Source organism: Mesoplodon mirus, assembly GCF_964341445.2.
Source record: "Mesoplodon mirus genome assembly, chromosome: 11".
NCBI classification, from domain to species: domain Eukaryota; kingdom Metazoa; phylum Chordata; class Mammalia; order Artiodactyla; family Ziphiidae; genus Mesoplodon; species Mesoplodon mirus.
The window spans coordinates 17,470,874-17,489,374 of record NC_138987.1 but is presented as its reverse complement, the minus strand read 5'-3'; the positions used below and the strand labels follow the sequence as shown (position 1 = coordinate 17,489,374).

Genomic DNA, 18,501 nt, shown 5'->3' with positions numbered 1-18,501 from the left:
TTATTTTAAAAATCTGTTATTATGCAACAACCTAAGTGGGAAAAGAATTTGAGAAAGAGTCGATACATATATGTGTGTAACTGAATCACTTTGCTGTATACCTGAAACTAACACATTGTTAGTAAAGTATACTCTAATATAAAATTTAAAGTTAACATAAAAAAATTTTTTTAATCTGTTAGATATTTGCTTCACATCAAGTTGCCTCAATTTTGAGTAATTATATTTTGATTGTGTTGAAGACATAACTTTTCTCATTGGAGTAAGTCCAGAAAAATATATAAATAGCACATCTTGGGCCATACCTGAACAATTGCTAAGAATGGAAGCTACAACCAGGCTCAGATGGTACCTTTTTTTTGTTTTAATTAATTAATTTATTTATTTATTTTTGGCTGCGTTGGGTCTTCATTGCCGTGTGCAGGCTTTCTCTAGTGGCAGTGAGTGGGGGCTACTCTTCGTTGCAGTGCTTGGGCTTCTCATTGAGGTGGCTTCTCTTGTTGCGGAGCATGGGCTCTAGGCACATGAACTTCAGTAGTTGTGGCACATGGTCTCAGTAGCTGTGGCTCACAGGCTCTAGAGCACAGGCTCAGTAGTTGTGGCGCATGGGCTTAGTTGCTCCGTGGCATGTGGGATCTTCCCGGACTAGGGCTCGAACCCATGTCCCCTGCATTGGCAGGTGGATTCTTAACCACTGTGCCGCCAGGGAAGTCCAAGATTCAGGTGGTTCTGAGTGTCCTGAATGAAATTATATGATGGCCTTAGGCATGGGAAAGAGGTTGGGGAGGGTAGATGTCCTCGAAGTCGCTCTTTTTTTAAAAAAGCAGCAAAATAAACTGGAGTTGGTTATGCACTCCTCATGAAATTCAAACAACTTATTAGTACACTGTGGAAGCAACTAGGCAAAACTCAGCTTCTTGTGCCGTAAGTGTGGGGCGTAGCCTTGCCTGTGTGTATCCAGTTTGAAAACGAGGACCTGCTGGGTCGATTCTTGCTTCCTTGATAGGCAGATTTTCAAGTTACTTCCCTAAATAGAGCAGGGGGTTGGGGGTGGATGGCAGAGGAGGTGACTTAAAGGAACTCATCCCTTTAGGAGGTGGGGGAACTTAATCATAGCTCTGCACTTTCTTCAGATTATTAAACAATGAGTGTTTATGAAATCAAGAAAAATATTTCCCCCCCAGAGTTTTCTTTTCAAAGAGTTCTCTGTGTGCTCTGGCTAATTTAAAAAGAACCCCATAGGGTGCTTATTTTTTTACACATATATTGCCAGAGTAGTTCCTGTTTTGGTTTAAATGTGTTCCTTCTTTTTAGTCAGATGAAAGAGAACTTTCTTTAAAAAGAATTTGTCTGCTGATTCTGTTTGTTCGAATGAGCCTAAATAAAACTTCTGTTAAGAGTTTAACTGTTGAGCTAAGTCCTCTCAGCTAAATTATCTGGCAATTTTCATTCTTAGTTGGACTGTGTAACTAGAGTGTTCTTATTACCCTCTTTCCTACCTGAAATGTCTGCCTCCCCCGAGGACTCCTCTGAAGTAAATGTATTGAGGAAAGGGCTTTTTCCCGCAATTTGGTTAGCTTATTCCTCATGGAGTGTGATGTTAGGGTGTGGGTGTGTGGAATATGCTAGGCACCATAAGTAAGCGAGTCATTAATTCTGCAGCAGGCAATGGCCTGGGAGAGGAGTGACTAGGTCAACCTATGGAGAAATGACATCTCGAAGGCTTTAGAGATGGTGACAAATGTCTAAAGGAGAAGGGCCGTGTTAAGAGGATGTAGAAGCCCCCAAAGTTGTCCCCCATCAGCCTAGCATGCAACTATAACATGAAGCTTTCTTAATGCAGAGTTCCAGTCACGAGGAAGTTCTGGGATGATACAACAGGAAAAATAATTAAACAAGCAAGCAAACGAAGAAACAAATAAATAATCCTTTGATACATGCTGAACATGGATGAAACTCAGAAACATTATGCTAAGTGGAAGAAGTCTGATATAAGAGCCTGGAACAGGAGAAAAGGGGGCAGGGCACAACCATTAAAAGAAAGACATAGCCCTTGAGGATACAACATAAACTGGTTAGAACCTGTTAGGTCCAAGGTGGCAGAAGATTTGACTTCCAGTAGACCTCAAGCCTCATTATATGCTCATTGTAATACATCAACATGCTAAATGACACACCCACAGGCACCATGACAGTTCAAAGGCTGACCACAGAAGGCCAAAAAGTGGGCGGTGGCCAAATTCCTGGAAATCCCTGCCCCTTCTCCAAAATAGTTGGTATAATCCTCCCATTCGTTTACCTATAAGATTACCCAGCCCATAAAAACTAACCACCCCATATTTGGGAGCCACTCTAGCCTTCTGAGACAGACCGCATTCTGCTTATGGAATGTGTATCTCTCTAAATAAACCTGCTTTCACTTACTATGGCTCGCTCTTGAATTCTTTCCTGCAGGAAGCCAAGGACCCTCACTTGATAGCCCATCCCAGGGCCTTGCCTGAGACTTGCGACATGACCATCCTCTCTGTGCCCCATTCTCCTGCAACAAGCCCATTTATTGCATGATTTCCTTTATATAAAATGTCCAGAACGGGCAAATCTATAGAGACAGTAAGAAAGTTAGTGGTTTCCTGGGGCTGGGAGGGCCAGGGGTAAGACTGAGATTTTGTTGAGGGAGATGAAAAGGTTCTGAAACTGATTGTGGCAGTGGTTGCACAAGTTGGTAAATTATCTCAAAATCATTGAGTGGTACACTTGAAATGGGTGAATTTTATGATATGTAAAATATATCTCAATAAAGCTCTCAATAAAGGCGAGATCATCCATTCAAAGGGACTAAGGATAGAACTTTCAAGGATAAAGATAGAAGTGCTCATCTTAACTCTCATAGCCCCCATCACCTAAAGATTATACAGACAGCTTTGTTTCTACAAGGGAGAAGACCATGAAATGAACCATTCCTCAGTGCTTTAATGCTGTGTCTCTTACTACTGTTTCAGTGTTTGAAGTCTACTTGTGCAATAAATAGCAAGGTCAGACATTAAAAACAACAGGGAGATGGACCATTCCTTGAGTTTGAAGGTGGTCATCACAGTCAGAATTCAAATAAGTTCTCAGAAGATGAGAATGTTTCCTACATTTTGCTGAAAATGATGAAAAGATTTAAAGAAGAGGCCTCTACTAAGAAACATGCAAATATAGAATGTTTTCAACACATGCAGTAATGCTAATAAAGAATCCTTTGCTTTCACATTCAACTAAATCAAACTGTAAACATTATCTAGGCTGAAGATTGCTTCTGCTTCACTTACAAGTATTTACTAAACAAATGGCTAAGAACACAAGATAATGGGAAGTTTCTTACTTTATCCCCTTTGGAAAATAAATGCAATTTGATATGCTAATCATAGCCCCCCACCTCCTTTTTTTTTTCTTTAGAGGACTTCTCCTCCGTACCTAGAATATAGCCTTTTCAGGAATTTGGATCAGACTAACTTGCTACGCCCCGTAAATGATACATCCTAAATTGCATTTTCCAGTGGGATTTCAACCCTTGAATTCCTGCTAAAGTATACCAAAATGCATGATGGTTTCCACAATCATGTTGGGCATCTATTAGGACCTCTATATTTATTTATTTATTTTGTGGTACGCGGGCCTCTCACTGTTGCGGCCTCTCCCGTTGCGGAGCACAGGCTCTGGATGCCCAGGCTCAGCGGCCATGGCTCACGGGCCCAGCCGCTCCGCGGCATGTGGGATCTTCCCAGACCGGGGCACGAACCCGTGTCGCCTGAATCGACAGGACTCTCAACCACTGTGCCACCAGGGAAGCCCTCTATATTTATTTTTTTATTGCACTTACTTTTGCAACTTGAATGAGGCTTTGTTTTAGTTGGACATTTAGTTTTAAAGGGATGACGTGACATTACTTAATGCATGTAAATGCTAATCTGCTTTGAGATTTTAAATTCAAGTTCCTTAAAAAGGGCAAGTTGCTGCTTTTCTTAGAAGTGAAAATAAAAGCATGGACTATGCCAACATTTGACTACATGATTATTTTACCAAGCTTCCTGAGTATTATCTTCTCTCTTGAGAGTAACATATGGACATCACTTTATATTCTCACTTGCCTATTGTCTCAGAAGCTGAGAAAAATTCATTTTACCTAGACTGAAGAACCTCAGAAAAGCAGATAACCACTCACTTAAAATTTATTTGATACTTAAAGGCAGTGTTTACATATTAAATTAGTATGCTTTTTTTTTTTTTTAAGGGACAAGATTGCTGTTTGAGATAGTATATGCCTGGATAAGAAGTTTGTTTGCCAGCTTTAAATTACAGAATTTTGCCATTACTTTTTTAAAGCAGTTGTTCTGAAACATTAGTGTCTAAATAGTTGAACCCCACTCCTAGAGTTTCTGATTTAGTAGGTCTAGTTTGCATTTCTATCCGTTTCCTGGGGTGATGTTGAGATGGCTGGTCTGGGGACCACACTTTGAACACCCCCCGCCCTGTTAGAAGGGGAGGTCCGTGTGCTCCATATTCAGAAGGTTATACTACTGTAGGCCAAGATCATAACTTATAAGAACTTTGTATGATTCCTTAAAGTTTTCAATTTTCCAAAGTTGATTCTTATCATCTGTCTCTTTCCCCACACTATTGTTAAACCTTAAAACTGAAATAGGTTGTTGGTGCTGGGAAGATGCAGAAAAACATCCAATAAGCCTGAACACTGGGGGTCTGCCCCACGAGACAGAGTAGATGGCGACAGCTTTAAAAAGAAGAAAGTAGGGCTTCCCTGGTGGCGCAGTGGTTGAGAGTCCGCCTGCCGATTCAGGGGACACGGGTTCGTGCCCCGGTCTGGGAAGATCCCACATGCCGCGCAGCGGCTGGGCCCGTGAGCCATGGCCGCTGAGCCTGCGCGTCCAGAGCCTGTGCTCCGCAACGGGAGAGGCCACAACAGTGAGAGGCCTGCGTACCACAAAAAAAAAAAAAAGAAGAAGAAAGTAAATAGAGTCATAAGATCTGCTAAAAAGAAGACTAAGAAGGTCTGAGAAGGAGGAGAGATAGACACAAAAGCAGCCCTTCTTGCTGCTCTCCAGGCCCTCCGTGTTAGCTCTCAGAGGTCACCAGACTCCCCTTAGTTGCTGGGGAAGAGGGACCGCGGGGTCAATCCGCTTCCTCCTTCCTCCTGCCAATTTAGGCCAAAGGAGAAGTGAGATGCTTAAATAGTCTAAAATAGAAGGTATTTTTGCTGCTTTCTCTTATCTGCCCCTAGGGATAGTTTTCATTCCAGAGAAATTATTTTATTTGGCAGATTAATGTTTTAATATGTCCTTTGATTCATTTTTCAGTGAGCCTTTTAAGAAATGTAGCTGTATTTTCCAGGGTATGTCAGCCATGAGAAGTCTCCCAAGCTGCCTTGAGTTTTGTTTCTTTTCCTTCTACCGTCTCTACTCATCTCCAAGTAGTTTTCTACCTTTATAAGGTTTTCTTTCTCACAGTCCCTTTTAGAAAAGGTAGTATCAGGAACTCACCTCCAAGTTTTGCAGTTTAGGACTTGAGGGTTCAAGTCTGGTCAGAAGACCTGGAGTAAATTACTTATTTTCTTTAGGACTGAAACCTCACATGTTAAAGGCTGTCAGTTATACTTAAACCTGGTGGTATTTCTGGGAGAATTAAATGGGATGCCTCTGAAATACTTAGTACAATGTCTAGTACACCATCAGTGATGTTAGTCTGTATGATCATTGTTACTGCTGCTGGGAGGCAACTCTTTAACCCTTTTTTCTCCTCTTCTCTCTAAACAATCTCAATTGCTTTACGGAGAAGAAACAGTTTTGCCCTAAATCTGTACGTCACCTTGTGATTTCTAGTTCTCTTATGTTTCTTGATCTAAACCTAGTACAACTGTCTTAGTTTGTGCCCTTGGATTCCTACCTAAGCAAAGCAAGGCCGGTTGCCAGATGGGGAGGCTGCTAAAAGTGGTCTCCTTCCTGTGGGTAACCAAAAAAAGAATAAACAAAAGGCATTAAGTCTCTAGTTGAAGAGATGAGCCCACATGAAAGCTAAATTATTTAAAGATTTAAGTAAGAATTGGAGACAAAAATAGAAGTCATTTCAAATTACCCCTATTTAATTCATCATCCTTAGGGCTTTCCAAAAAATAAATCTGATCATATCACTTCCCTGCCAAAAATACTCACCCACCCCTCACTCCCAGCACCCTATGCCCCTCTCTACCCACCAGTTTTTTCAACATAGTTTATCTTCCTTATACTGGCTGGTTTAAGTCTTTAAGATACTCCAAGGTCAGGCCCCCTCTTTTTCTTCCTTCCAGAGACCTAATTATGGGCCAACTTCACTGACTCAGCAGAGATCACTCACTTCTGGGGCTTCCTTATCTCCTTTTGCCTCCATACACACCCCAAAATAAATGCCCTGTCTCTATTTGCTATTAACACTCTGTAAAGAACTCTCCTGCTTGAACTTGTACTTGTTGGTTAAGCTGCGAGTTTTCTAAAGCAAGCACCAAGGACACCTAGCACTCTATCTGGAAGTAAGTTCACCACAGAGGTCACGATAGATAATACTTTAGTGAATGCTATCAGCTGACCAGCAACAATGAGGCTCCTCCAACTCAGCAAGGAAGTCTATAGGCCTAAAGGTGCCTTTGGGGAGGGAGGGGCCAGATAGGGAATAAGACCTTTGCTGAGTGGGGATTACAGGGAGGGGAGGTGTGAGGGGTTGGAGGGGAAGGCCTACTGGACAAGCTTGTGAACTGTAATACAGCCATTAGAGAAAAAAATCTGGGACTTCCCTGGTGGCACAGTGGTTGAGTCCACCTGCCAATGCAGGGGACACAGTTCGAGCCCTGTTCCAGGAAGATCCCACAAGCAGCGGAGCAACTAAGCCCATGTGCCGCAACTACTGAGCCTGTGCTCTAGAGCCCACGAGCCACAACTATTGAGCCTGTGTGCCACAACTACTGAAGCCCGCGTGCCTAGAGCCGGTGCTCTGCAATGAGAGAAGCCACCACCATGAGAAGCCCGTGCAACACAACAAAGAGTAACCCCCGCTACCCCCCTCTCTCTGCAACTAGAGAAAGCCTGCACTCAGCAATGAAGACCTAACACAGCCAAAAATAAATAAATTTTTTTAAAAAACAAAAAAACCCCGACACTTTCCTAGCAATAATGCAGGAAGCCTGGATCACAGGGATGAAGCGAGAGACTGGAGTTTGGGAAGGACACCTCTTGAGCAACTTCAGGATAGAATGGCAATGTGAGAGAGCGGCACACAAGCAAATGACACACATGGGCAACCTGATGTAAAAACACTAAAATGTGTCTACATAACATGTGGGGAAACAAAACAAGAAACATTAAATGGGCACAATGTGGACACTACCACAGTATTTCTTAAGCAGCATATCCAAGTCACTTTGGTCTCCATTTCATTTGCTTTGGAAATGCAGCCTAAAACAACGTTTATCTACAAAAACTATTTATGCAATAATCTAACACTTACGGCAGCCAGGAAGACAGTGCCATAGAGTTGAGTTACTTATCTTTTTAAATATTGACTGTCCGATTTTAAGCAGCGACAACTCTGTGTGATTTGTCACCTGACAAATTGCAAGTCATGTGGGGTTTTTTGTTTTTTGTTTTTTGTAGGTTTTGTGTGTGTGTGTGTGTGTTTTCTTTTGCAAGTAATGGTTTTGATGGACTCATTTGTATTTAGATGTCTATTTAACATCAGTCAACAGCATTTACTATGTGTTGGCCTGTTTCTTAGGCATTGGGTGTACAACAGTGAATGACAGGGACTTCTCTGGTGGTCCAGTGGGTAAGACTCCGTGCTCCCAATCCAGGGGGCCCAGGTTCGATCACTGGTCGGGGAACTAGATCCCACATGCCGCAACAAAGATCCTGTGTGCCACAACTAAGACCCCGTGCAACCAAAATAAATAAATAAATATTTTTAAAAAAATAGTGAATGATAGAAGATGCCTGCTCTGTAAGAATTTACAGACTAGAAAGGAAGAGGGTCTAGTCAACATAGTAAATCTAGTATGTCTGATCAGTACCAGGGCCAGGGCAAGGGGAAGCAGAATACTGTAGACATTTACTCAAGTCCAGAGAGTCCTGGAAGCCTTCTTAGAGGATGAGCAGAAATTAGCTAGGGAAAAAAAAAAAAGGGAGGAGATATTCCAGGCGGTGGGAATAGCATATACAATGAATAGTTTATGCTATTATTATTATGCTATTAAGCTATTATTACCTTAATTTAGTGCTATCGTGTTCATAGATTAATAGTTTAGATGAGTTCCCTATAATGAAATGCAAAAGGTGACATTTAACGACTTAAAGTTTATTCAATTCAAAAGACCATGCTTTATTCTGATATGGATACCTTTCCTACTTTAGGGATGTTATAATGTCATGTTTTCCCCAAAATGATAGTGACAGCAGATGATAAGGTAATTCTTTAAAAAACATCTTTGGCAAAATAAAAGATTTTCAACCTGTGTTGATCCCTAAGTTTTACTAGTCTATGAAATAGAGAAAGAAGTTCTATTCCCTCACCCTATATAAATGTTTTTTTTTCTTCTTCTCTCCTTCTTTTTGGTTAAATAACACAATTACTCAAAAAGTCTACAGATTTGGATTTGTTAGTCCAAAGCAAACTGTTCTAGTAACATTTGAGCTGAGGGATGGGAATATAATGCCCAGCCCTTTGAGGACTCTAGTTAGTTGCCTGGTAGTTTCCTCTATAGAAAGTACTTTCTGAGCTCTTAAGCACTCCAAAGACCTGACATTTGTTACTAGCAAATTTATTTTGAAACCCAGGTTCATTTTCTGGATTGTTTTGACATATTTCCTAAGATTTTTTTTTTTTTTTAGTGCTTTGATTGAAAATTTTCTAGGTTTTAGAAATTAATTTGATAATTATTAAATTGCCTGATGATAATATATATAAGCTGGCTTATATAGATATATAAGCTTATATATATATAAAGATAAAGATATATGTATTTGAATGTTTACTTAGTGCTGGAGACAGTGCTAAATAATCTCTAGTTATTCCACGTAGTCTTCACAACAACCTTTATATTTTTTAGATTACAATGCAGAGAGGTTAAATAACTTGCCTAAGGACACAGAGTCAAGAGATGGGTTTGTAAATAGTTGGGAGTGCCCTGTAGTTTAGCATATCAACAAGATGAGAAAGTGCCTTTATAAACTCAAAAGCTGTCAAGAAACACCTCCTTGTTTCTTGGATGGGAAGAGCCTTACTAAACTTCTGGAAAAACATTACTAAACATATATATGTCTGGATTTGAGAACCATTAGCAATTAACGTTGTACACTATCTAAAGTTTACATTTAGGACCAATATTTATTTCCTTTTTTTTTTTTCTCCTTGAGTAGTCCCTAGATCCCCTTGGGGTAAAAGAGAAATATCTTAAATCCATTTGTCTCTTAAAGGAAAGTTTTAAAGTGGGAAACACACACATACAATAAAAAACAGTGGGAGGAAAAAAACTTCAAGAATATGTGAGTTAAACTTTCTGTTAACTCTACTCAGCTGAATTTCAGAAGCATTCAGAAAGGGTCCAGCTGCTGCCTGGGAAGGCAGTTAAAAGTAGTGGACATTTCAGGGCTTCCCTGGTGGCGCAGTGGTTGAGAGTCCGTCTGCCGATGCAGGGGACACGGGTTCGTGCCCCGGTCCGGGAAAATCCCACATGCCGTGGAGCGGCTAGGCCTGTGAGCCATGCCCTTTGAGCCTGCGCGTCCGGAGCCTATGCTCCGCAACGGGAGAGGCCACAACAGTGAGAGGCCCACATACCGCAAAAAAAAAAATAAAAAGTAGTGGACATTTCATAATGTGTGCAAATGTTAAATCATTACATAGTACACCTGCAACTAACATGATATATATCAAATATATTTCAATGAAAGAAAAAAAAAGTAGTGGAGAAAACATGAGCTGGGAGACAGGTCTGAGTTCATATCCTAGCATTTTGTTAACTTCATTATTTCTATTTTGTAGATGAGTCAATTTAAGCTCAGAATTAGTGGGAGTCCAAGTTGGAGACTAGGCTTGAAGGAGAAAAACTTTCACCTGATTTCTAATGTGATGCTCAAATGACTGATGATGTAAGGAAAATGAACAGAGCAGATGATTAAGGGTGGGTGGGGTTTAGAGGGATATCAGAAAATCTTGTTCTAGGGCTATGGTAATTTTAAAGATTTACTTGTTTCCCTATCTCCTTTTTGAGTAGTGAAAAAGGTTTCAGATCCCTAGTGAAGTAATTACCATGACGTTTATTTTTCAGCACAGTTATATCTGAAAAGTCCTAGAAGGAAACAAATGTACCTATTTCCCATTATTTTTGATGCACTGATGCATTTAATCAAAGAAAATAATTTCACAAGTCAATGCTTTTAAAGAATATATTTTTATTATCCTTTAAAGTATTTATTTCACATGTAACTACCTAATTACTGTGTATGAATGAAAAAGTAATATAGAAGTTATTCTTTCAAGCCCCGTTTTACGTATTTCATTTAAACAATAAAATTTTTTCTCCTACTGCTTTATAGTAAATTCTACTTTTCCTTCATTTCTATACCCTTTGGCTCAGTACTGTGTTTTGCAATATTGATGACCAAGTAAGCTCAGGATATTTATTTCCATCTGGCAGAGTTCAGCTTCTGCCTCTTGTTTGCTTTCTCCATCTGCCCATCCAGCTCACCATCTTTTTTTTTTTCCTCCTCCTTAATGGAGTTCGGGTTAACCCTCTCACAGGCCTAATCCTTTTAGCAGGCTTGCGCCTTCGTATTTTTTCTTCCCTAGTTTTGCAAGTAGGACTTGAAGGAAACTTAAATGTCTGCGCCCAATTCTTTCACAACCTTCACATTTTATCTTTTTTTGTTTTTATAAAGAACAGCAGAACGCTAAGGCTCAGATAGTTACTTGGATTAGAAAAAAAGGAAACAAGCTTCGGTTTTGCGCGTAAACGGTGTAAAATGCATTACATAGATTTTTTTTCTTTTTAAAGACTAAACTTATTACGGTTGCCATACTTTTCTTCAATAACAGGCTTTCTTATCAGTTTTAACCTGGATTCAGTAAGGTCTCCACTCTGACTCCTGAAGTTACTGAAACAGCAACCACAAAAGGCTTACTAACCTTTTATTTATTTTGCAATTAAACTTTGACAAAGACATCCCCCAATCCTCCCTAAGGGTGGAGCATAAACGTCTCTGTGGCTGCACGTTTGCGAGGAGAACTCGGCTCCGGAGGCTGCAGGATGCCCCGCGAGAGCCGGTTCTCCCTCCTTTTCTCCGCACTCCCTGTATCCTCAGCACTTGTACCCGCATCCCGCTGCCCCCGTACGCTCTTCCTGCCTCTGGAACCAGCCACATAGACTCGGCGTGGGGACGGGATGTAAACACCGAGTACAGCTAGCGGCCGGTGCCGTGCAGGCCGATCCGTGCCGCCGGCGCGGGTGTAGACAGCCTGAGCCGGGCGGCTTTTATCTGCACAGCATTAAGCCTCCTTGCAGGCGAGCCCGGGCAGCGCACTCCTTCAGAAGACGCGCTGGCGCGGCGCTTAGACTTGCTGAAGCAAGAAGGAGGAGCGAGGGCTGGGGGCGGGGCTTTCACACGCGCACCCTCGGTTTCCTCCGTCCCCCGCCACTGCTCCCCCTCCTGCGGCTGCCACTCGGGGGTTTATTTGTTTACAAGCGGATTACGTCAGCTCCTCCCTCTCTTCCCGGTCTATGGACCCGCCCCCTGGCCCCTTTTTCCCGCCCCCTCCGGCTCCGAATCTGCTTGCGTCAAAAGGTGCGATCTCCGAATTGGCTGGAGTCGGCCGTCACACTCCCGCCACGCCACTTCCTTTCCGCGGCGCTATAAAAAATGCTGCACGGCTGCTGCTTCTCTTTGCCGGTCCGAGCTGGAAATGCAACTGTTTGGATCTTCGGAGGTTGCGGAGCTGGAGGCGGAGGCGGCTGGGGAGGTGCGAGCGATGTGACGAGGCCGCCGTCGCTCATCTCTTCCTCTCTCTTGCCGCCTCCTGCCTCGAAAATAACTTTTTTACTATAAAGAAAGGAGAAAAAAAGTAGCCGTCCGCCCCTCACGCCCTCTCTCCCTCTCAGCCCTCTGAACCTGTGAGGGAGCCCGGGGTGGCCGCTCCGCCGTCGGGGTCGCGCCGCCGAGCCCCGGCCGCCCCGGGCCGCCCCCGCCCGCCGCCCCCATGCATCCCTTCTACACCCGGGCCGCCACCATGATAGGCGAGATCGCCGCCGCCGTGTCCTTCATCTCCAAGTTCCTCCGCACCAAGGGGCTCACGAGCGAGCGACAGCTGCAGACCTTCAGCCAGAGCCTGCAGGAGCTGCTGGCAGGTGAGCGGGCCACGGCGGGAGGGCGAGGGGCGCCGTGGGACGAGGCCGCACATCCCCGGGTCAAGCCGTCGGGGCCGCGCGAGTCTCGGTGGGGCCGCGCGAGTGTCGGTGGGGCTGCGCGAGTCTCGGTGGCGCCGCGCTCGGGTCCGGCCGCGGGACGGTGGCTGGCGCGCTGGGCGGCCGCTAACGGCGGGTCCCGGGGAGGGTTTGGGGGCTGGGCCGAGGGCGCTCCCTCCTCCCGCCACGGCTGGCAAACCGAGGGGAGAAGAAAATAGACGCACAACAAAGAAACTAAAGCCGACCTAGTCTGGAGCTGTGGTCTTCGGACGGTCCGCGGGCTTGGGGGACAAAGGAGCCGCGGGGCTGGGGTTGGTCCGACGCCCCCTCTCCCCAATCCCGTCCAACCGTTGCGGGCTCGGCGGCCCGGCCCCGGGGTGGGAAAGCGCGCCGCTGCCCTGAAGCCAGCCCGGGACGGACGTGCCTTCTCCCCCCTCCTCCTACCCCTGCCCATTAATCATCGGATTTGTCACCGGTACAATTACAGCCCTGCCCAGAGCGTGGTTTAGGGTTGCTTGTTTTACTTCCCTTCGGGGTTAACAGTCTGGTGGCGCTTCTCTCCTCCAAAGCTATAAACCCCATTGTGTGCGTCTGGGGTGGGGTGGAGAAAGTAAACAGGCTCCTGGCTGGCGGAGGCTGCGCGCCTGATTCCCGTTTTGGCGGCTCAACCGGTTGGTTCCCGGAGATTGTTTTGTCCCGTACTACTGCTCTTTCTAAAACCCGGCCCGCGTTTCGCATCCCCGCACACGCACAGCAGCGAACGCGATGCTGGGCATTTAAAAAAGTTGATAGTTCGCATTTTCACTCCAAGGAGCCAGTGGAAGAAGGAAACTACGGCGGCAACCAGCAGGAACGGTGTCTAAGCATTGTTTTCTCTGTTCTTTTCTTCTATAGAACATTATAAACATCACTGGTTCCCAGAAAAGCCCTGCAAGGGATCAGGTTACCGCTGTATTCGCATCAACCATAAAATGGATCCTCTGATTGGACAGGCAGCACAGCGGATTGGACTGAGCAGTCAGGAGCTGTTCAGGCTTCTCCCAAGTGAACTCACACTCTGGGTTGATCCCTACGAAGTGTCCTACAGAATTGGAGAGGATGGCTCCATCTGTGTGCTGTACGAAGCCTCACCAGCAGGAGGTAGCACCCAAAACAGCGCCAACGTGCAAATGGTAGACAGCAGAATCAGCTGTAAGGAGGAACTTCTCTTGGGCAGAACAAGCCCTTCCAAAAACTACAATATGATGACTGTATCAGGTTAAGATATAGTCTATGGATGCATCACCTTATAATGGATGGATAAATTTGATTTTTGCTTTGGGTGGGCTCCTCTTGGGGATGGATTATGGAATTTAAACCATGTCACAGCTGTGAAGATCTGGCACAAGATAGAGTGGTAAAAAAAAAATTTTTAAGTGACAGTGCCATAGTTTGGACAGTACCTTTCAATGATTTAATAGCCTGTGAGTCCAAGCAAATGATCACCTTATTTGCTAGGGAGTGAAGTCCTAAGGGTGGTTTCAGTTTTTCCCAGACATGATACCTAAATTTTTACATCAGTCCCTTTAACGCAAATCTGTATTTCAAAGAACCTTTCTCTGCAGTAGAACTTGCAGAGAAAATTTGCACTATGACACTTAAAGTTGTTATCCTTTTTGGCAGCTCAATAGGAAAGCTCAACATTTTAAACATGGTAGTACTGGAAATTTTATGACAAGATTTTTACCTAGCACTTAAATATGTATAAATGTACATAAGACAAATTAGTAAGCATGACCTGGGGAAATGGTCAGACCTTGTATTGTGTTTTTGGCCTTGAAAGTAGCAAGTGACCAGAATCTGCCTTGGCAACAGGCTTTAAAAAAGACCCTTAAAAGACACTGTCTCAACTGTGGTGTTAGCACCAGCCAGCTCTCTGTACATTTGCTAGCTTGTAGTTTTCTAAGACTGAGTAAACTTCTTATTTTTAGAAAGTGGAGGTCTGGTTTGTAACTTTCCTTGTACTTAATTGGGTAAAAGTCTTTTCCACAAACCACCATCTATTTTGTGAACTTTGTTAGTCATCTTTTATTTGGTAAATTATGAACTGGTGTAAATTTGTACAGTTCATGTATATTGATTGTGGCAAAGTTGTACAGATTTCTATATTTTGGATGAGAAATTTTTCTTCTCTCTATAATAAATTGTTTCTTATCTTGGCATTTTAATTAATCTCTTGTCATGATTACAGAGGTTCAGCTAAAAGAAATATATTTCTCAGAAGACTTAGGTTCCCTAAGCCATGTGAATGTCAGTTGCACACTGGTCATGCTGAAAAACATTTGATAAGGAGTGAAGATGATCTGTGTATACATATTTAGGTGTTGGAGGATAAACACAGGGGTAACATGCTTTTTCAAAAGTTCTAAAGTGAAAACATGGACACATTCCCAGGCTCATGAAATGAGGATAAGAGACAAAGGTAACATCAACAAAAAAGAATGATACTCAAAGGATTACATTTCACTGCTTCCCTGTTGAAGTGAAGATATAAATGTTCTATTCTGGCCCACCTTTGAAAAACAATTATTTTGCCCCATGGATTCCTTGTTCAATTAGAAAACCCTGGGGCAGGTGACCCGTAGCCTTAACCACCAGGCTATGATCACTGCACAGAGATTGGTTGCTTTTTGCCTTTCGTCAGCTGCAAGATTTACATAAAAATCACTTAAGCTGGAATTCAACAAAAGGTATGTTTGAATTTTTATTCTGAAATTGAAATGCTGAGTTTTTGATTCGTCATTTTCAGACTTATTTCAGATAAGTACTAAGAACCTAAATGAAACAAATGAACGTTGAGTGCTGGAGTGTAGGTTACTCCACTACCCCATATGATAAAGCTTGTTTTTAATTCTTTGGCTGTAGGAGGACAACATGATTTTTCAGTGAAAATTAAAAATGGAAAATTTTGTTTTTCTCTACACAAGTAACGTATTAACATATAGTGGCTTTTGGGGGGTATTCATGTAAACATGTTCACACTGGAAATATGCAATCTAGGTTACTTGAAATCAGTAGTCCCAAATAAACTTGGAAATTGATTTCTCCCTGTAAGATTAAATTCTGATTTTGTAGCCACAGGAATACACAGCTAAACAAGCAGGTGTTTAGAATACAAAGGATGTTTGTGTACTTTATTGGCAGGCGGTCCTTGAGAGTTTGAATTATAACCACAACACATGGACTACCCTTGCCACTTATATAAATGGTTTTATTTTTCAGTCTGTTTGGAATCCTCCCCCCCCTCCAGTTTTTCAAACTTAAATTTACAGTAAAACAACTGATAGTATGGTTTCTACACAGGTGCTAACTGCTACTGTTTACCAACTGCATTTCATCTGGTAACTCCTTCAAAGCTAGGTAACTGATAAAGCTTTGCACACTGGGACCCAAGGCAAAGGATGACTTCCAGGCAGTTTAGGAATAGGTCAATATTTTAGTACCTAAAATTTTTTTTTCTCCGATGGGGAGTCACTCTTCAAGATTTTTGACATCGGACTTTTTGGTACTTTAAAGAAATTTGGTGGGAAGAGAACTTAATGAAAACATTTTATTTTAGAATTCAGGTGATTTCTGGCATGTAAGGAGCTGTTAGAGTTCCTCTTTAAAAGGCTTGCAAACATCTCAGACCTAGCATCCAGCTGTTTCCTGTGACTTTAACCTTAACATTCCCCAAACAATTGTCTCCAGGATAGTAGCTGTTTGATACATCTTTTTCATTGCTTCTGGGAATGTTTTGCGGAGCTATTTTGATAAAAGCATTTGAGTGTCTGCTGTATGCACAAGCAGGTGTGTGCCAGGCCTGCACACGTAGACATTTATTTACGTACACACCAGTGTGTTGTGTACTTCTTAAAAAAACTTTAATAGTGGTAGAATTTAAAGGGCTTTTTACACTGCCTGAGTTAAAAGATAGTTTCTTAGAGATCCTTTTAAGAAAGGGTGACTGCTTTCAATAACATTAGTTGCCACTGGCACCAGGGATTCATAGTTATTGGCAATAAAGTTTAGAAATAATTATTCTGAGTTTTAACGGGTAGTTTTAAAATTACTTCCTTTTCTCCAAATGTTAAGTACTGTCTTGGTCTATGATGCTGAATGAAGCAGGGCTTAAAGTGAATTGTATGGCAAGAGTTATCCTAGTTCATGCAGCATAATGTGGCTGTTTCCCTGCAGTCTGGAATGAGAATCACGTGTCCTTATCCTTAATTTCCAATTCCAATATTTCTGTAATAATAGACTGGAAAGGCGACCAGAAAATTGCTTTCTGGTACTATTGCACAAATGATTTCCTTAAGTCACTATAACTCAACTTGCAAATAATTTTGTTTTGTATAGGTGTTATAGATTATGGAATTGGCCTTCAAGTTAAGAGGAAGCAGTATTCCTGACTATTCTAGTGTTTAATGACTAGAGGTTTTCAGCCTCCCTTTAATCTTAGGAACAAATACATCTACTATTAGACATTTTCTTAGGTGATTTTTAACATACCTGATACTCTCCTTCCTCTTTGCAGAAGAGATATAAGATAACTGAGACAGTCTTGTATATTGAAGTTTAAAGATATATCCTCTCCCCTTTGCAACTTTATTTCAGACGATGTGATAAGATGCTGTTGGTAAGCTATATAGGGAGATTTTGTCCAAAGTTTTATATATACACAAGAGATTTCAAAAAGTGTATTTTGGATTGTCTGAAACGGTAGCTTTCGTACTTACCTGAAGGTATACAGACCGCAAATAGTTTAGTCTCTTCTCTCAGTCTCTGCAGTCGAACTTTTGTATATGGCTGCTGCCAAAATATAACAATGGTTTACTTTTCATGTTTGGAACATAACAGTATGAAAAAATCTTTTGTACTGAAATAGTTTGTACTACTAACCAAACCCAAACCAAGCTGCTTCACTGAGTCCTTAAGTAATTTACATTAATACAAGTGGGCCAGAGGAATTCATATGCTGAGTTATTTCTGGTTATTTCTATAGATCTGTATATTTTCTTCTGAGAATAGCAGGAGGTGAAGGAAGATCGTTAAGCAAGATGTTAAGTTTGGTATTTTTGAGATGCTCCTAAACAAGTAAGCCTTATATTGTGTTAATAGTGAGGATTGACACCATTTCCTCAATGACAATTTGTGGAGTATATGACAGTTTTTTTGACTGCCAATTTAACTTGATTTACCAGTTTCTTTCGGCATTTTTCAGTGTGTCAAGCAGGAATAGAAAAATGGTAAGGCTTCCAGTCATAGTATTCTGAAAAAAAAATTTTTTTTAATGCTTTGTTGTCTCATAGTTGAATAATCTTACAGGGAATGTTTTGGAGTTCAACTTCTGACTTTTATATGAGCCTTTGCATGATAATTTGTCATTTTAGTGTTGAAGATGCAGTGATCTTTTGGGAATTCTGTAATAAAGTAATAATACTGAGGGAAGAACTGATTTGAGTCTAGGGTTGGATAAAAAGGGAAAGGATGGGGGAAATGAATAGTGGGAAACTTAGCTGACATGGAGGAATTGAAAGGTTTGGTAATAAAAAGGTATTTGCTATGGTCTTAGGTGTTTATCAAGAGAGGTTTGTGCAGCATGGTCTTTGGCAGAGAGTTTGGGAAATACTACTGTAGGGATTCTGTAATTCATGAATCTGGGACAAAGTCTACATTCAGTTTGTTTGTGAACAAGCAGGTCAAACTGGTAGTGAGGTTTATGGCACATACTAAGTGGAAACTGGGCTTGGGGGAGGAGTGGATGGGAAGCATAAATAAAGCATACTTCTACAGGGATTTTTAAAGAAATTCAAATAAGTGTTTAATGCCTTTTTCTCAGTGTTTTATAAAGGGAAAAGATTTTTTTAAGCTGTTACAAACCGTTCGCTGATTATCTTTCTGGTACCTTTAAGTTGTGAAGGCCATTTGTGACTACATTCCTGATGATAGAAGGATTAATTGAGTGTAGGCCAGACACATAACATCACAAGAGAAGGGACCACAAGTCT

General features: G+C 42.0%; 1 protein-coding gene across 1 annotated transcript; it reads left to right on the top strand.

Moving 5' to 3' along the window:
* Window positions 1-11,937: 11,937 nt before the first annotated feature.
* Window positions 11,938-14,679, top strand: BTG1 (BTG anti-proliferation factor 1). The gene is made up of 2 exons (XM_082636344.1): window positions 11,938-12,415; window positions 13,367-14,679. Exons 1-2 carry the CDS (start codon window positions 12,268-12,270, stop codon window positions 13,732-13,734), a joined length of 516 nt encoding a protein of 171 aa, XP_082492470.1. The 5' UTR covers window positions 11,938-12,267; the 3' UTR covers window positions 13,735-14,679.
* Window positions 14,680-18,501: the final 3,822 nt, after the last annotated feature.